The sequence below is a fragment of the Artemia sp. Qi Xiang Cuo genome, chromosome 20 (assembly GCF_049724085.1).
Source record: "Artemia sp. Qi Xiang Cuo chromosome 20, ASM4972408v1, whole genome shotgun sequence".
NCBI lineage: Eukaryota > Metazoa > Arthropoda > Branchiopoda > Anostraca > Artemiidae > Artemia > Artemia sp. Qi Xiang Cuo.
This window is the reverse complement of record NC_142813.1, coordinates 7481332-7500826: the sequence shown is the minus strand read 5'-3', so window position 1 is coordinate 7500826 and position 19495 is coordinate 7481332. Positions and strand designations below refer to the sequence as shown.

General features: G+C 34.3%; 1 protein-coding gene across 1 annotated transcript in view; it reads right to left on the bottom strand.

Annotated features, from left to right (window-relative positions):
* The window catches only part of Ras85D (GTPase ras-like protein 1), a 61146-nt gene that overhangs the window by 8637 nt on the left and 33014 nt on the right, over window positions 1–19495 (bottom strand). Inside the window, exons 3-4 of the mRNA XM_089106334.1 lie at window positions 15626–15739; window positions 12113–12255 (exon numbers count right to left, since the gene is read on the bottom strand). Of these exons, the coding sequence (XP_088962460.1) occupies window positions 12113–12255; window positions 15626–15739 (257 nt within the window). The remainder of the gene's footprint in view (window positions 1–12112; window positions 12256–15625; window positions 15740–19495) is intronic.

Genomic DNA, 19495 nt, shown 5'->3' with positions numbered 1-19495 from the left:
CATCAAATATTCAATTTGATGCTTTTAATACTTTCCAAGACTGTTCAAGACGCATATAGTTTTCAGTAAAGTGCCAATGACGCAGTAGGTTTTAGACTTTTACAGTGAGAGAAGGAGGTCATACCCAAACTCTTGTTTGTGGTGATTTGTGTTTGTTTCAAGCTTAATTTGCATATTCAATTTAAGTTTCACTCGTTTTAAGACTTATTTATTAATTTACTTTAAGGGGGAACGGAATAGAAAAATTCCTAGGGGAGATTGTATCAAACCAAAGGTCCAAAATAATTGGGAGGGACCTCGCTCAAGCGTAAATTTAAAGCCCCTTTTTAAGTGACCATACATCAGATTGGACCAGGGGAAAGTTTTGTTTTCTTGCTGTTTTAGGGCACAAAACTACAACTTTATCCCAAAGAGGATGAATTTGTAATCAATTTAAAATCCTGAGGAGCTAATTGATTTAATAGTATGAATAACAATGTTTTAGGCTTTCCAGTTGTAAAAGAAGCAATGCCACACGATGGCAGTACAGGATTCAACCAAGTTGATTCGCTTTATTTGTAATACAGTTAGGCTACGCGTTTGGTAATCTGTAATTGCAGATCAGCTATAATGAGGGGGGTAAGTCATTGTTTAGGGGGGGGTTGGGTAGATTTATAAAAAAGTACATTTTAATGGACAAACTGCTTACTCTTCACGAGGCTTCAGATAAATGTTGAAAGAGGTACGAGGAGTAGGAATTAATTAAATTGTTAAAATGAAAAATGTTTTTAATTCGCTTTACAGCAAAAATGTTACATTCCCATTTCTACCAGCACAGAGGTGGATAGCAAGGCAGTTCATCATCAGCCCCGCCAGGAAATTTCTTTGGGGTTGCAAATACTGCAAGGAACTTAGTATTCAGCAATTTTAAATGGAGGTATTTTCTTCTTCTAGTTCTATGAAGCACTTGAATGTATTTCAACAAATCTAGGCAATGTATTTACCGATAAGAAAATCCTATTTTAGAGGTTGTGATGGCTTCAGTTATGTAGAAGATCAAAATTCTCACAGAATTTCCATCCACACATATAATGATACTTCTGTTCTTCCAACCGAAATTACTTTGTAGTAACATTAACAAGGACTTCCTACCAAAATTACTATTCATCGCCAATTTTTTAAGCAGCCTATATTCAAATTTTATCCAAAATTGAAATTGAAAATTTAAACGTAGGACGGTACTAATACACGTACAACTATGGATTTACACATTTTAAAAACAATCAGCCCGGGATTTCAGGAAAAGGTACCTCAAATTATATTGTGGTTAGGCCTGGGTATGATTTGGAAAACAATCGGAAGTTAAATAAAAAAAAGAGCGTTTCAGCTGAAAGCAAGAAACAGATTTGAAACCTATTTGAAAAGATTATTCTTTATATGAAGCGGACTGTCTCCTCCTTAGCTCCTTACTCTTTACTGTGAAGTTTGGCCTTTTTTCCAAATTTCAAAGAAAATTTGCAATTGGAAAGATAAAATTTTTCAAAGCACTAAAAATACGTTTGTTTAACAAGCAAGGTGTTGAGAAGGCGGCAGTCCCGCTTATATACAAAGTATTTATATGTGCTTTAAGTTTTAAACTTGCTCCTTACTGTAGTTGAAAATCCTTTTCTATTTGTTTAATTATATTTCATGAAAGTGTAAAGTATTATGAATACAGTACTTTTGGTAACGCAGAAAAAACGATCAATAGTTCAATGATCTCTGTTTGGATTTTGTGAGTAATCAAACAGTTCACGGTAATTAACTGTAGGTATGGAGCGACCCGGCTCAATAGTAATCGAAGCTCTAAAAAACTGAATCTTAGAACCAGTTGACACATTCAAGGAAGTGGCCGATCAAGCAAATTCCAAACATATACTTTTTATAAAGTTTAGTTTGACCCATCAAAAGCCGCAAGCCTGGGAAAATTTGTCTAGTTTTCAAGAAAAGGTGGAAAGCCCCCTCGAAGTCATAGAATTCTAGTGGAAATCACACACCATCAGATTCAGCGTATCAAAGAACCCTACTGCAGAGGTTTCAAGCTCATATCTGCAAAAATGTGGAATTTCGTAATTTTGCTAGAAAAAAGATCAAGGATGCGTGTTTACTTGTTTTTTTTTACATGTGTGATCGTATTTATCCTGTTGGCACAGAACATCGAAAAAGGGTTCATTCTAATGGAAATAAAAGATTCTAGTTCCCTTTTTAAGCTACCAAAGAAATTGTAGGGTAACTAGTCCCCCTCCCATGCAATCTTTTTCCAAAATCATCTGATCAAAATTTTTAGATAGATTTTTTCTTCAGCATAGTTGAAACGCCCAATAACTATGTCTTTAGAGATAAAATGGCCCCCTGGGGAAAACCCCTGGGGAAAGGTTTTTAAGTTATAAAATTTATCCATTGCTTTATTTGATATTGTGAATATGCATGCATTCTTCGGGTTGGGAGGGAATAAATTGTATCCTGTGATGATGTTACACAGGGAGAATTGTCCAAGGAGAGGGAGGTTTTCAGGGGAGAAAACTTTTCTGGGGAAAGATTACGCTTGATGAATTTGCGAGAATTCTTATACAAAATTCCTTTATGTCTTGCTTTTTCTTTACCGATTCAATTTTAGGCGTGGAGATGTTAAGGGTAATTGTTCGGGGTAAATTTTCGCCAGGACTGAATTGCCCAGAGGATATTTTTGTGGGAAGGGGGAATTTTCCGTGGAGGGGGCCAGGTATCTGGGCGCTATTACAAAAAAAATAAATATGAAATTCAATTCAAAAACAAGTTTTTTTCAACTGAAAGCAAGGAGCAACATTAAAACTTTTTTTATATGATATTTTCACGGATATTTTTTTAGAACATCGACAGTTTTGAACTTTGTTATCAAACACCAAAATATTTAATGCCTTTAGACTCAATTGTTAATAAAAAGTAACGCGCGATCAAAGTAGTTTGTTCAATGTAAAACATTAAACCTAAGATTAAGAAAATCATATAAAAATTTGTATTGTGGAGAAGGTGGTCTCTGTACTTGCGACTGTGCGGCTATAGGGTTTTTTACTTCTCTCCACTCACTATGATCAGTTTTTTTGTACCAGAACAAATTATTTTCTCACGACTTCATTAGCCCTCTTAAAATTTTGTGTTGAAATGAAGATATTGTTGATGGTTTTCAATAAAAATTTCTGAAACGTAATACAAGTAAAGATCAATAAAGTTTCAATTTATTAATCTTTTTGAAATGCAAGGAGTTGTCGTAGAAAACTTTGGAAAGTGCTCATTCAGCTGAAGATTGGAACTTCTAGTGCTTTTTACAAGACACAAAGCGATCGATACCAATCCGATTACCTCCCGAGTCTGTATTCACACTTCTTCTTCCTAAGACATTTTATCAAAAAATTAGCCATTTTGTTGAAAATGGTCAAAACGCCATGAAGTTTTACCGTAATGTCTTTATCCTTTTTTTGTTAACCCAGGATATAGCCCTCTTCCCCCCCTACTAAATCATAAATACTACTTGGAAAAATTCGATAAGTTCCCTATTTTTTCATTCTTGCCCTGGGGTCTCTGGGAGGCGAGGAATGATGGATAAATGAATTTAAGTTGTTTGGTATTTAGCCCCCTTCCCCTCAATTACTTTCCAACATCCCTTTCAAAAAGGCCCTGAAATTCTCACCTTAATAACATCGGCTTTTCTAAGGCTATTTCTAATAGAAATTTTTAATAATCCGCATGCAAGCAATATGCTATGGTTCTGATCAAAAACATTTCTAAAATTGCCTGAAATCAGTCGCAAGTAGTTGCAGTCGAATTAATGAATGGTCGCAGCCGTTGCTAAAGCAGCAGCAGTAGGGGGCCTGGAAGTTTCAAGTTAAAACCCTTAGGCATTCCTAAGATATTAAAGATACGCCTTTTTTATAAGTCATATTTTAATAGTGCCCTTTGAATTAGCTAAGGAATATCTTTCAACCTTTACTAGCTTTTTGCAGGGGCACTCTTTGTCTTTCAGGCCTCATGCAGTGTGAATCATTCCCTACTTTCTTAGTGATAAATCCTTTGTGTAAACAGTCAAAAAACTGCATAATATTATGATCCCAAATAATTTACACCAAAATAACCGTATTCTTTATAGTCAATATTTTATCAATCATCCTTACGTTTTTTCTCCAAATAATTATTTTTTCAAATTTCATTCCTCCTTCCATATAACCAGGACGCACACAGTGGATTTTTATTTAGTTCGAAATGCCCCAAAGCATCCAATGAAGTTTCACATTTAGAACCTTACTATTTTGTTACACAACCCGGTTCGAACATTTTTCCCTTTCCTAATGACAAATCCTGTGTAAACAATAAAAAAATTACATAATCTATAAATTGTCAAATAATTTACCCTAAATAATATGGGTGCCGGCAGGGAGGCCATGCCCCCCCTGGATATTTGTTACTATAAAGTAATTATAAGGAAACCAAAGGAAAGAGAGCAGAATAGAGAAAAACCATAGAAAAATTTGTTCTGCTCCTTTATCGGCTGCCTGCCTATAGATTTTGATGCTTAATAAGGAAAATACAAGTTCTAATTTGTGACTGAGTGATCCTTTTCTAGTTTTCAAGAAACATTTTTGCTATATGATTTGGTTCGAGCAACAATAAAAACAAAAACAAAAAAAAATCCAATTCTTCATAGTAATGAATGGCAAGTAAATAACGATCCTTGTCAATAACGAAAGTATAAAAGCCTACTTATTGAGAACAGTAAATCAAGGAATTAGCTTTTTATGGTGATCCTGAATATGTATTTGTTAATTACTAACTAGTGCAGTTATTAGTACACAAGAAAGTTTATGTTATTATAGTAAACAACATAATAAGGGGTAAATTTGGGATAAATATGCCGTCAACTTTTGCTTGCAATGCAAGAGCCTTGAGCTGATAGAAGCCACCACAATCAGAAATGTTTCCCCTAAACGGAATGCTGGGAATTTTCCCCCCTGAACGGATACGTTTTTTGTCTTTTCCAGGAGTGATTGTATTTACCTAGTTGCCAGTTAGAAAAAGATTTGTTTTTCAACGGTTATGAAGTATAAAAATATCAACTATATATGTTCTTGGTATTTAAAACTAAAGTGAAACTAATGGACAAGTATTTTTTTTTGATTTTCTTAATCTTAATTTTAACGTTTTACTTTGACCAAACTACTTTGATAATGCGTTACTTTTTATAAACACTGAGTAGTCTAAAGGCATTATATATATTTAGGTGTTTGATAACCAAATTCAAAACTGTCGATATTGTCAAAAAAATATCCGTCCAACGCTTCGACATTGCTCAACAGAACAGACATCTGGGAGTTTATATCTTAGTTTTTATAAGTAGGCTATTTTTTCGTCTATTGTTTGTAATTACTTACTTTTTTTGTTTTTATGTACTTTTATTTTAATTTGTCTCTAAGCACCATTAAATAAAAAAAACAAAATATTTTAACTGATAATAGGTATCAACAATGAAGATGTTACCGAACAGAAATTCTTAGATATATGAGTGGAGTTACCCACACTTCAAAACCGAAAACTACACACTAAAATGTTTAAACATTTAAAAAAAAATATGCGATGAAGCAATCAAACGACCATTTTGTTTCAGAAGTGGTTTTTAAATAATTGGAAAATAATTTAAAGAGCAAGATGTTGAGGAGGGAGTAAATCCCCTCATATACGTTATAATTTCTCCTTACTTACCGTCAGTTATCATGAACTATTTGATCAACATCAAAATCCAAACAGAGATCATTGAAATGTTGATCTTTTTTCTGCGTTACCAAAAGTATTGCATTCATAATTCTTTACAGTCTCATGAAATGTAATTAAACAAATAGAAAATATTTTTCAACTAAAGTAAGGAGCAAGTTTAAAACTCAAAACAGATTGGAGTTACCTTGTATATAAGGGGGAATGCCCTTTTTTCAACACCCTGCTCATTAAACGAAATTTTTTTAGTGCCTTGAAAAATCTTTTTTTTTTCAATTGCAAATTTTCTTTAAAATTTGGACAAAAGCCAAACTTCACAATAAAGAATAAGGAGTTAAGGATGAGACAAACTTTTGATCTTTTACATAACTGAAGCCATCACAAGCTCTGCAATAGGATTTCTTATCGATCAATACATTGCATTCATTTGTTTAAATACATTGAAGGACTTCATATAAATAGAAAAAAGAAAAATATTACAATTTGAAATTTCTGAAAACTAAGTTATTAGCAGTATTTGTCACCCCAAAGAAATTTACTGGCGGGGCTGATGATGGCCTGCCTTGCTCCCCCCCCCCCCTCTGTGCTGGTAGATATGGGAATTTAATATTTTAGCTTTATAGAGAAACATTTTAATTAATTCCGACTCCTCTCTACCTCTTTTAACATTTATCTGAAGCCTCATGAAGAGTACGCAATGTGTACTTTAATATTTACTTTTTAGGAATCTACCCTATCCCCAACGAAAGAATGACTCACCCCGCCCCCGCCCCCTCATTGTAGCGGATACGCAATTAAAGATAACCAAAAGAAGCCAAAATTAATTAAAAAAATAATGAATAAACATGGTTGAATCCAGTACTCATGAAGAGTAAGCAATATGTCCATTAATATTTACTTTTTTAGGAATCTACCCTATCCCCAACTAAAGAATGACTCACCCCTCCCCCTCCCCCGCATTGTAGCTGATAAGCAAATAAAGATAACCAAACGAAGCCAAAATTAATTACAAATATAATGAATCAACTTGGTTGAATCCAGTACTGCCACCGTTTGGCACTACTTCTTTTGCAATTGGGAAGTATAAAATATAGTTATTGGTACTTTTAAATCAATTAACTTCTCACAATTTAAAATTGATTGCAAATTTGTCCTCTTTGGGGTAAAGTGGTAGTTTGGTGCCATAAAATGGCAGAAAGCTAGACTTTGCTCTGGCCCAACGTGTATTGTCATTTAAAAAAGAGCTTTCAATTTACGTTTGAATAAGCTCCCTCCCAATTATCTTGGACCTTCGCTTTGATACAATCACCCCTGGGAGAAACAATAACAAATAAACATGCATCGACGATGTTTCTTCTGAAAAAAAAAATGCAAAACTCCACATTTTGAAGATTGGAGCTTGAAACCTCTATCGCAGAGTTCTATGAAATGATTTTTTTATTAAGGGATTTTCAATAAGATCGCTTACATTTCTGGGGGTGTTCCTTTTTTTTCAAAAACTAAGCAAATTTTCTAAATTATTTAGTTGTCGGCGGGTAACAATAAACTGAAATAATTATATACATTTAGAATCAGCATAAAAAGACAATACTGTCGATCTAGCAATTGTCAAGAGAATTTTCTTTTTAGTTTTGGTGGATATTGGCCCAAGTCACCTTTTACTTCCAGTTTTTTTATCAAAAACTATTTGATAAGATTCTCCTGTAACAAAAATCGTTTAAACCTGTTCATTTTATTTAGTTGAATAGGCTAATAAAAAGAAAGAGGATACATTTGAGACCTGGATAGTAAGTTTAAATTTAGCTGTTTCTTTCGCTGTTGTGTAAGTTTTTTAATGGCTGAATATATAAGGGATTCAAGTTTGAGGTGTAGAATTGTTCTGTCATGAAAGAGGAACATTTTATATGGCTGGTATAAAATCAAAATGTGGTACCTATGCAGGCAGGATGATTTTTGAGTATCTCTACTCTTTCTGTAAACTATTCTAAGGCGTAAGAAATTGCATAAAGATAAGTCTACATCTGTTATAATCTATAGAAACAATAAATCTTTCTGTGATTTTGGTTTGAATCAGATTTTCTTTTAAGATTATATACGTAATAATTACATATATTATTGATTAAATAAAGCGATCCTTTGCCTTTGTTTAAAATTTACTGTATTTTGTTTCATTTTGTATGCAATTTAATTGCTCTTTTTATTTGAGTTTTTCACTAAAATTATTTAAAAATAAACTTATTCCTATAAAAATAAATATCCTGAAATATATTCCCTGTCTCCCAACCACCACTGGGGTTTTGGCGTCTGCCCCCCTGGAAGATTTTCTACCGGTGCCCTTGCTAAATAAGTGTATTCTTTCCTGTCAACGTTTTATCAAACGTCCTTACGTTTTTCTTTAATTGATCCTTCTTCTTTTTTAAATTTCTAGTTTTTGTTTTTCAATTTGACTAAAGGCTAATACTGAGAGGGAAACAAAATTCTACATATCTGTCCGCTTTTTACCTTTTTTTTGCGATTTTGTCTTTTAAAATCAGGTGAGAGCTTGAAACCCTGCTATTAAAATTTTGCAGAGTCAAGTTAAGGACAGCCTTCTAAACCCGTTTGTATTCATCAAAAGATAACCGCCCCATTTTTGCACAGTAAAATCTCTTTTACTTTTTTCGGTTTTCTTATCGTCCAGCATTAATATCTTTTGTATGTTTGTTTGCACTGATTGTTTATTTAATTTCTGTTTGTTTTAAGTTTCATTTTTACTTCAATAGGAAAATATTTTTTTCGTCTTAAGCTTGATTTTCATATTAAATATAAGAATTACTCTCTTTAATATCTATTTATTAATTTAAATCATTGCTTGTTGTATGTTTTTGCTATGATTGTTTATTTAACTTCTGTTCGTTTTGGGTTACATTTATTCTTTAATAGTAATTTCTGGTCGTTTTGAGTTTGAATTTTAAGAGGTATTTGTATCTGCCGAGCTTAAGTTTAAAATGGCCTTTACGTTTCTTTGAAAAACTTATTTTTTCGAAAAGTTTTTTTAAACTTGTTTTTTTTCGTTTTTGATTGAAAAAAATTTAAATTTTATAAAAATTCCTTATTTCAAAATCAAGCTTAAAAAAAAAAAAAAATCAAATATTAATCAAAGTATCAAAACTGTTATCAAAGTAACAATATCAAAGGGAAAAATGGGTTTGTGTCAACCTCGGTGTTTTTATTATCTGTTGTTTAACTATTTTTAACAAAATTGCTATCTCAAAATTTTTATCGGATGGGTTTGGTCAAAAAGGGTGTGGGGGGACTAATTAAGCTTCGATCTCTTTTGACTCTTTAAAAGTGAACTAGAACTTTCTATTTTCAATCAAATGAGCCCTCTCTGAGGTATATACGACTATCCCTTCTATAAAAACCATATAAACCTCCAGAGTATAACTTACAACGCCTGTCCCTCGGCCCTGGGAGGTTGTGCCGACCCTGGAGTTTCAATATCTGATGGTTGAACTATTTTTAACAAAATGGTCACCTGAAATGTTTATCGGATGGGTTTATCCATCCGATACGCAAAAAGGCATGGAGAGCGGGAGGGGCTAGTTGCCCTCTGATCTTTTTCACTCTAAGAAAATGAACTACAACTTTTAATTTTCATTCAAATGAACCCTCTCTGAAGTTTATACGACTATACCTTCCATAAGAACCATATATTCCCCCAGAGCAAAACTTACAACGCCTGACCCAGCCCTGGGGGGGGGGGGGTTATGTCGACACAGGAGTTTATCTTATCTTACCATTGAACTATTTCTAACGAAATGATTATACGCCAAGGATCATTGGTCCAGGATTTTTGAATAATTTTGAACAAAGTGAGAACTTCAAATTTTTTATAAGATGTGTTTTGGGGAAAAGGGCTGGCGGGGCTAGTTGCCCTCTGATCGCTTTTGACTCTTGAAAAGGGCTGGATTTCAATATCCAATCAAATAAACCCTCTCTGAAGTTTATACGAACATCTCTTTCATACGAACAATATATGCCCCAGGGCATAACTTACAACGCCTGCCCCCGGGCCCTGCGGGGTTTTGACGACACCTGAGTTTTTTTTATCTGACTTTTGAGAAATTTTTACCTTAATGTCTATCTCAAAATTTTTATTGGATGCATTTGGGAAAAAGGGGCGTGGGGGGCTAGTTGTCCTCCAATATATTTTGACTCAAAAAAACTTAACTAGAACTTTCAATTTCCAATCAAATGAGCCATCTCTGAAATTTTTACGAGTGTTCCTTCAATAAGAACCATATAGTCCCCCAGGGCGTAGCTTAAAGAACCTCCCCTTGGCCCTGAGGTGGCAGTGTTGACCCCGGAGTTTTCTTTATATTGTCTTTGAACTATTTAAAAAAACAATTCAAGGTTTTCACCGGAGGGGCTTGAGGAAAAAAGGGCGAGGAGGGGGGGGGGGGGCTACGTGCCCTCCAATCTCTTTTGACTCTTAAAAGTGAACTAAAACTTACAATGTCGAATCAAAAGAGCCATCTTCGAGATGAATACGAGTATTATGTCAACAGGAACAATCGTTGTATCTCAAGAAATACTTTCAACACCTACCCTCGGGCCTGATGCGCTTTTTCGACGGTAAAATTTTTTTACATGTTCATTGAATTATTTACAGATAAATAGACATCATAAAATTTTTTATTGGATGCATTTGGGAAAATAGGGTTTAGGGAGGGGGGAAGCTGGTTACCCTACAATATCTTTTGACACTTAAAAAGTGAACTAGAACTTTCAATTTCCAATCAAATGAGCCCTCTCTGAAGTTTATACGACAATGTTGTCTATAAAAAACCTTATATGCCCCTAGGGCATAACTTACAACATTTGCCCCGAGGGCTGTGGGGGAGTTCTCATCCACAAAGACCTAATTTCCAGAACTTAAAACTACGTTTAATAAAATGGCTGTCTCAAAATTTTGATTGGATGTATTTGGGGAAAAGGTGGGCGTAAGAGGGGGTTAATTGCCCTTAAATCACTTTCGACTATTAAAAAGGGCACTAGCCCTCTTAATTTCCAATCAAATGAGCCTTTTTTGAAGTTTCTACGACACCGCCTTCTAAAGAAACCTTATATGCCCCCAGGGTATAACTTAAAACCCTTGCCCTGAGGGTTTTGGGGGAGTATCCTCCTCAAAACATATTTTCTATCTGAAAATCAACTACACTGAACAAAATGGCTATCTAAAAATGTTTATGGGATGTGTTTGGGGAAAAGGTGGGCGTGAGAGAGGGGTTATTTGCCCTTAAATCACTTTCGACTATTAAAAAGGGCACTAGCCCTTTGAATTTCCAATCGAATGAGCCTTTTTTGAAGTTTCTACGACAACGACTTCTATAAAACCCTATATGCCCCCAGGGCATAACTTAAAACCCTTGCCCTAAGGGTTGTGGGGGATTGTCCTCCTCAAAAAACATATTTTCTATCTTGAAATCAACTACACTGAACAAAATGGCTATCTCAAAATGTTGATGGGATGTGTTTGGGGGAATGATGGGCGTGGGGGGGGGACTAGTTGCCCTCCAAACACTTTCGACTATTTAAAAGGGCACTATCCCTTTGAATTTCCAATCAAAGGAGCCTTTTTTGAAGTTTCTACGACAACCCCTTTTATAAAAACCTTACATGCCCCCAGGTCATAACTTAAAACTCCTGCCCTGAGGGTTGTGGAGGAGTGTCCTCCTCAAAAATATATTTTCTATCAGGAAATCAACTACGCTGAACAAAATGACCATCTCAAAATTTTGATCGGATCTGTTTGGGGGAAAGATGGGCGTGGGGGGGGGGGGGCTAGTTGCCCTCCAATCATTTTCACCTATTAAAAAGGGTACTAGAACTCTCGATTTCCAATCGAATGAGCCCCCTTTGAAGTTTCTACGACGACCCCTTCCGTATGAAGTGCCTCTGGAAAAAAATAATAATAAAACATTGGAGCCGTATGGCCTTTACTATAGGCAACGCTACAGCGTTGCAAATTATAACGCAGTTTGTAATTTAAATGTCCTCCTTGTTATTTAAATATATACAATCAATTAAAAGAGAAAAACATAAAAATGAAGCAAATATTCGCCCAAGAAAGGAGGCACCAAAGTTGAAAGCTAAGACAAAATTTTTTATAAATACGAAATTTAATAGAGCGGGAAAGAAAATGAGAGAGGGAGAGAGAAAAGGGAAATGAGAAAAATAAGAAAAAGAGAGAAAAGGGAAAAGAGAGAAAATGAGAGGGGAGAGAGGGAGAGGGAATTCAGAGAAAGAGAGAACCAATTGTATGATATATATATACGATATATAACCAACAAAACAACTAAACATTACTTACAAACCATTGGCACTTCTTCTGCATCTTTAACCCGTTTGATTTGTTCTCTATATGCACTAATATCTTCAAATGATTTTGCATTATTTACAGCAAAGACAAGGAGGAATCCTTCGCCTGTCCTCATGTACTGATCTCGCATGGCACTAAAAAAAAATAAAAAGTTGTATGACCATCTTTCCAGGAGAAGGCGTAGTTTCAAAAATCTTGTGGGAAAATTGCCCTTCCTCATGAACAAGGAAAATATATAGATCCTAGGCTGAATATACTGCATCTAAATACCCCACGGTCTGAAAAAAATATAGACTTCTTAAGGAAATAATGGACTTTTGTCTCTGGAAGTCCATACTTCATTCCTTGGCTCTTATTTACGAGTTTACTTGAAACTTCACAAAACACAATTAAACCAATTTTTTATGCCATTATTTTTCAATTTTCTGGGAGAGAAAGTCCTAGAAGCCAATCTTGGAGGGGGATGATTTTCCGCTTTGTGTTCGTGTATGGATGATACCAATGGATGACTCCAACGTGAACTTCAAAAATTGAATGTTATTGCAAAGCCTCCAAAAGTTGAGGCATGTCATCCGAGGTATTTTACCATGCACCTTTCCTTAAATAAGCACGAATGTCTTATTTTATACTTTTATAAAGCTGAATGATCTTGCATTTGATGATGCATCTCATCCACATGGAGTGTCTTTCTCCAACTGCATAAATCGCTGTGGAAGCGAAGTGAGATATCACTGCGGACAAAACTTCGAATTTATGCAGCCATGATCTCTTCCGTCCTCCTCTACGGATGTGAAACTTGGTCGTTAGAAGCATTCGGAGGTCCTGAAACTGAACTCATTTCATTACAAGCGTCTGCGCTACATATTAGAACACCGCTTATCAAACATCAATTTAAATGCACACAGACTTTATGGACACCATGTACTGCTGCAGCGAAATTACTTTACGATATCCAAGTCTCAAGCTTTTTATGCTACTGAAAAGAAGGAAACCACAACTTTGAAGGGTTTTAGAACCTTATAAACAACACCGTGTCAAAATTTAGACCTAGAGAGAAGAGCTAGCTGTAAATATTTTGGAGATTGCAGCATGCACATGCCTAAGAGTTTTTAAGGAGGGAGACAATAAAAAGTAAAACTAGTAGTGCTTCAATTGCAGTAATAAAAAGAAAGACTATTCAGTCTGCGTCGTCATAATATCACACGAAGTAATTAGGAGAAGGTGTGGTGATTGCCCCACTTGTATCTGAGGTGGTTAAACAAAGAAGACTGAGATGGTTAGGCCACATAATGCGTAGACCCGACAACAATGCAAGGAAGGATTGCCTCAAATGCCTAACGCTTTGTATTGGAGGAAGAGAGTAAGAGGACAAAAGAAAACCTGGCTTGCCACTGTCAAACCCAACCTGGAGCCAATTGGTGGCTTCCGCAAGTAGGACAGACGCTCGGATCGTCACTGCCTTAATATCGTAAAACCGGCCGCTACTGACCGAGACGTGTGGAAGAAAACGTGTCGTCGTCTGCTGGATGCCACAACGAGCCTTGATTCGGCTAGAACGTGCTTCAAGTACAATTAAGCTCAGGATAGGTTCTAAGACTACACTGGCTATGCCTGATGTACGAAAAAAGAAAGACTATGCAAAAATAAACACAGAACAGTAGCACATAAGCCCAGCACAGCACAGAACAGTAAAGAATATAATTTTCAGTCTGTGAATAAAAAAACAATGCAGGTATTCAATGCTCAAAACATATGGAAGATAAAACTAACCTTCCAAAGTAATAGAGAATAAAAACCAATCTTCAAGAAAAATAAATGAGCCAATAAGGAAGAAAAAAAGGGCATAAGGGCAAAAAACGTAGTTAATAGGTAATAGCAAGTGTTTTAACTACATATCTCCTTTTAATACCTTTGAAGTAGATATTTTCTAAGACCACACTGTCTATACTTGACGTATGAGAGAAAAAAAAAGAAGCAAAAACACCAAACAGTGAAGAGGGCAATTTTCAGCCAGTAAATAACGAAAAAAGCAGGTTTTTCAGCAGGCACTGTTGTCAGATCATCTTCAGTGCTCAAAATATGTAGAAGAGAAGACTAACCTTCCAAAGTAATTAAGAATAAAAGCCAAACTTCAAGAAAAAAAGAAGAAAAAACGAACAAAGTGCCAATAAGGAAAACAGATAACAAGGAAAGCAAAAGAATGACTGACAATTCAAAGCATAAATGAAACCATTCAAAAGTTAGATTGTTCCCAGGTACTATCCTTGGCTAGTGTTGCAGCATGCCTATTCATTCGTTTTGTGTTAAAGTAAAGAATACGGCATTTAAAGGCCCTACGGCCAGTGCTAATCTTCATTTCATGATCCTTCAACCAGGAAGTACGATGGGGGGGTGGGGGGAAGTGGGGGCCAGCCTTCCTGCGTTTACGCATACCCTTCCTGTTTACCTTCTCAAGACTTCTCCAGGCAACCATTTAGAGCTGGGTCGACTCTGGCTGAGCTTAGTCATGGCACTGACCCCCGTTCCAGCCAAATGGCTAGCAACACCAAGACCCAAACCCCTGTCCTCACGGACCAAGCATTTCAAATCCAGCACGCTAACCACTCGGCTAGGATGGAAATTGGTTTAGCACTAACAAGATTACTTTATCCTTGAAACTAAAACGGAAGCTAAATATATGGTCTTCCAATAATTGTAACCAGATAGTTTTCTATTTCCGTTTTAATGAGCCCTCGCCTGATATTCTAGGACCAATAGCTCCACACAATCCCCAAGTATTTTTTTTTTTTTTAGAAAACTAAGCGAACGAGTTCTCTGATATGCTCAATTGGATAGTTTAATTTTCATCAAAATCACTTCCTTTCTCAGGGGCGGTTCCCCCTTGTTCTAAAATTAGGCAGCTTCTTTCATATTTGTAACTTCTGGCAAGTAACTTTAAACTTGCTACATATTTAGTCACCATGATCCAATTATTTTTATATACACTGCTATCGAAACTTCTTTTTAGAGTTGCAGCTACAATTAGCACTCTACACTATTTCGGGGGTATACCCCCTTTCGAAAATTAGACAGTTTTTCTCAAATTTCTAATTTTGGACAAGTAACTTTAAACCTAATAATCCTACATATTTAAAATCAACATGATCCGACCTATTTTATAAACATTGATATTGAAACTCCTTTGTTTGGCGTTGCAGTTACTATTAGCACTACATATTTCAGTTTATTACCACAAACTGTTTGACATTTCATTTATAATTTCTAATAACTATATAAATTATTATTATTATTATTAATTACCATTGATTTCCACTTCTACCTGATCAAAACACAACCAATCATAATATTGGAGATTAAATAATTACCTGAAAAACATTTTACCAATACTACACTTTATATTAATGTATAATTACATTATACACTCCATAATTACAGTATATATTACATTTATACAATTATATGCATATTTATACAATTACACAAAAATACTAGATTACGCTTTACCTATATTCTTCTTGACCAGCTGTGTCAAGAATATCAAGAAGACATGTTTCGCCATCAATTACGACTTGCTTTCGATAAGAATCTTCGATTGTTGGATCATATTCGTCTACAAAACTGGAAAAAAGAAAGAAGATACAACATATCAGATTACACTAAATTAAGATTAATCTAAAGATGCTTTCCTCATGCAAGTAAAGAGTATGATTGTAAAAAGCAAGGTTGAAAATTAAAATTAACAAACATTATTGCTTCGTATCCTATGCAGTATAGAACTAGCATAAAATATTTCCCAATATTTGTGGAATTTCAAAGAACAAACACTTTACTGAAAACACAATGCAATATATGATTTTATTACTAATAGAAACATAAAGCATTTTAGGATGTTTTTACATGATTTAGGTTAACATCACAAATCTTCTATACTTTAGACAGAAATAACTGAATTTCTCCAGCTTATATTACAATTTATTTATATTTCTTGACGAGAATAATTTTCTATATTTGTTTAAGGTTTTTAGACCACTTAAATTGCATGCAAAGTCAAAGATATGACAAGTGAAAGACCATTGGGAGTCTTATCCGTTAGTCTTTTATTTCTTTTCTGTAGGCTAATAATGGAATTTCTGCTCCTAGAACAACATACTGTTTTCTTTGCACGGGATTTGTGTTTTGAGTAAAGCATTAGTTTTTAAAATTCATCAAACTTAAAAAAATATCATAAGTAAAGATACATAGGACATGAGGCCACAGTGGAGTTTCAATTTCACAGTTTACTTCCCTAAGAGAAATTTCGATTCCAAATTAGTTTCTGCTCATTATTCTGTTTTTCATTATTTCTGACAATAAACCATAAAAGAAGATTTTTTCTGACTCAGGCAATGGTACATAAAAAGGTCAATGATATGGTCAGCATAATCTAGGGGCAGATGACATTTAGTCCCCAAATGGGGAAGGAGGATGGGTACTTGTCAAGAATCCGATAAACACACAAGAAAACCCGCATCGAAAACTCAAAGATACTTTATGAAAAACAGGTTTTTCTGCTTTGTGAGGTATTGCTCACTCCGTGACAAATGTTTAAACTTTAGTTTTTTGGGGGTAAAAAAGGTACCTAGGTTAAGTTAGGTTACGTATTTAATATATGCTATATGTAAAATAGAATATTAAATAAAGGTTTTACTTCTACCTCTCTCAAACTATCCCATGAAACATATGTAATTTTGTTATACAGACAAGAATCTACTACTACCACTAACAACTCACTGCAGCAACAATCCGCTTGAGGCCAACAAAGTTATGCGCGCTTCTCCTCCCTCCCAATCTATTCAAAGCCTACCTCTTTATACCGCCCACCCCAAGAAGTTCTAATATCCCTTAAATACTTCCTTACAACCCCCCCTTTTGTGTTCGACCTGCTTTTCGTTTGGTCCTAAGTAGTTGACCTACAAGGACTGCAGGTCATCCTTCATCTACAGAAAATGTTGTTATCGATATAGCCCTAGTATAGCCCTATCATTATAGCCTTTTTCTCGTCATGGCCCTAGAAAGCAGGATAAAACCACGTTTTCCCTACAGCTTACTGTTTAAAATAGTGAGATGGGTACATAAAAGAGTCCATAGACAATTCCTCTGGAAAACATCTCACAAATCCTCCACCTCCTTTTGGAGCATCCACGTTTCGAAACCATACTTGAACACTGTCATCACTGTAGCTTCCAATATTCTAATCTTGATTTACAGACTTATCTTCATATTATTCCAAATATTTATCAACTGTGATATCTTTGAGAAGGAGCATATTGAAAATTCAATTGTTTATAAATATCCTGCTTCATTTACATTAAACTTTTTATACAACATAAGGCTCACTCAACATGCGTAGTAGCAGGGTGATTTGCACAAAAAGCAGCTTGAAACTACATTTTTTTTTTTTTTTTTTTTTTACCAACAATAACATAAAAAAAAACTAATAGGTCTTATTTTTAAAGCAAAAGTTTAATGTTGCAATTTTAGAAATAAAAAATAGAATGAATAAAGACCTCTTATATAACAAAGCACTAGCTCAAATGCAGAGTGAATTTGAAAACTAACATTGATTGAGAATCAATAAATTAAGGACAATTTAATTAAGGACAAAATGTATTTTCAGACTGTCAATCCGGACAATCCCATCATAAATTAACCTACCTAAGTAAGAAAACTATATATTCCTCATTAAAAATAAGATATAAACTAACAAAATAATATAATAACGTAATATAATAATATAAATTAATAATATAATTATTAATAATAATATAAATCATATATAAATTTATTATATAAATTATATATAAATAAAACGTAATATAAATTAATAGTATAATAATAATATAATATAATAAAATAATAACGAAAAATCAAGCAAGAAAAACGGGTTTTAATTTTGATAAAGCAGTGAAAAAATACGAAAAAAAATAAACACTTATATTTCGGCCCCCCATCCGGGAACCTTTCTCAACCGAAAAAAGGGAGAAAATGAAACAAAAACAATTTTTTTTAAAACTTAAATTACATCGAAATACAACATACTAAGAACACGAAGAGAAAGAAAAAACAAAAGAAAAGAATTATAAATAAATAAGTAGAAATCAAAACTCACATATTAAATAACACTTCCATGCACTGGCGTATAAACAAAATCGAATGCCTATAATGATACACTCGTCTCCTCACAATGTATAAGTGGAAATATATTAAATAACACTTCCATGCACTGGCGTATAAACAAATTGAATGTCTATAATGACACACTCGTCTCCTCACAATGTATAGGCCTAAGTATTTTTTCACTGCTTTATCAAAATTAAAACCCGTTAATTTTTCGAAAATGGAAATGCAGTGTGGTCTGAAAAATTATTTAAAATAATAACAATAGCGCAAGCATATTGTGTAATTTGTTTTTGCTTTTACAATAGTTATAGTCTAATATTTTGAATGAGAAATGTGAAAGAAAGGGGGTCAATAAACTAATCATACAATTAGAATATGTATATGTTACAGTGAAAGACCAGACTGGTAAATGTTGACATTCACCAACGAATGTCCGAAATTCCTTTTTTTCCTGCTTGGATTCAATTAGCTTTGAATCAGTTTTCTGCAGTCAGTTTTCTGCAAGGGTTGATGGTAAAAGTTAAATTAGGTTATAAATCTCAGAAGTAGGTTAAAAACCTAACCCAAGCAAACCTGTCACCATCAAAGCTTGCATGAAACTGAAAAAGCTGACTGGCAAACCTGACTAAATCCAAAGTGAGAGAAAAAAAAAGTAATTTTCGGGAATTCACCATTGAATGTCAACATTCTCCGACTTTGTTCTTTCACAGTAACATATATACAAATCAATACTGAAAGTCTATACAAAGTAAAAGGAAGTTTGGTTGAGGAATTTGAAAATGAGAACTTAAGTCACTCAAACTAGTCCTCTACCACTGGGCCACAATGACTGTTACTGCAAAAAAAGAATATTATGCATCGAAGTATAAATTTGATACCCAGCAAACCCTTGGTTCCATCTATCATTATACCCAGGATTGTACTCAAATTCATAACCATACCACAAATTACCCTAAACAAGATATTTTTAAGTGGGGTCTATATACTTAACATCCTAAATCACACATTCTAAAGATGGCATTCAAAGTGACATGTCTGAGACAGAGGCAGAGACAAAGGTAAGTAGATCAAAGTGTTCTTTGAACATACTATTCCCTTTTTGATCACTACCGGAAACCCTTTTTACCAACTTTCAAGCAATATGCTTTAAGCAAATATTAAGTTTTCTTTTATTATTATGTTTTGTCATTTATTTTATATGTACATTTTATTATT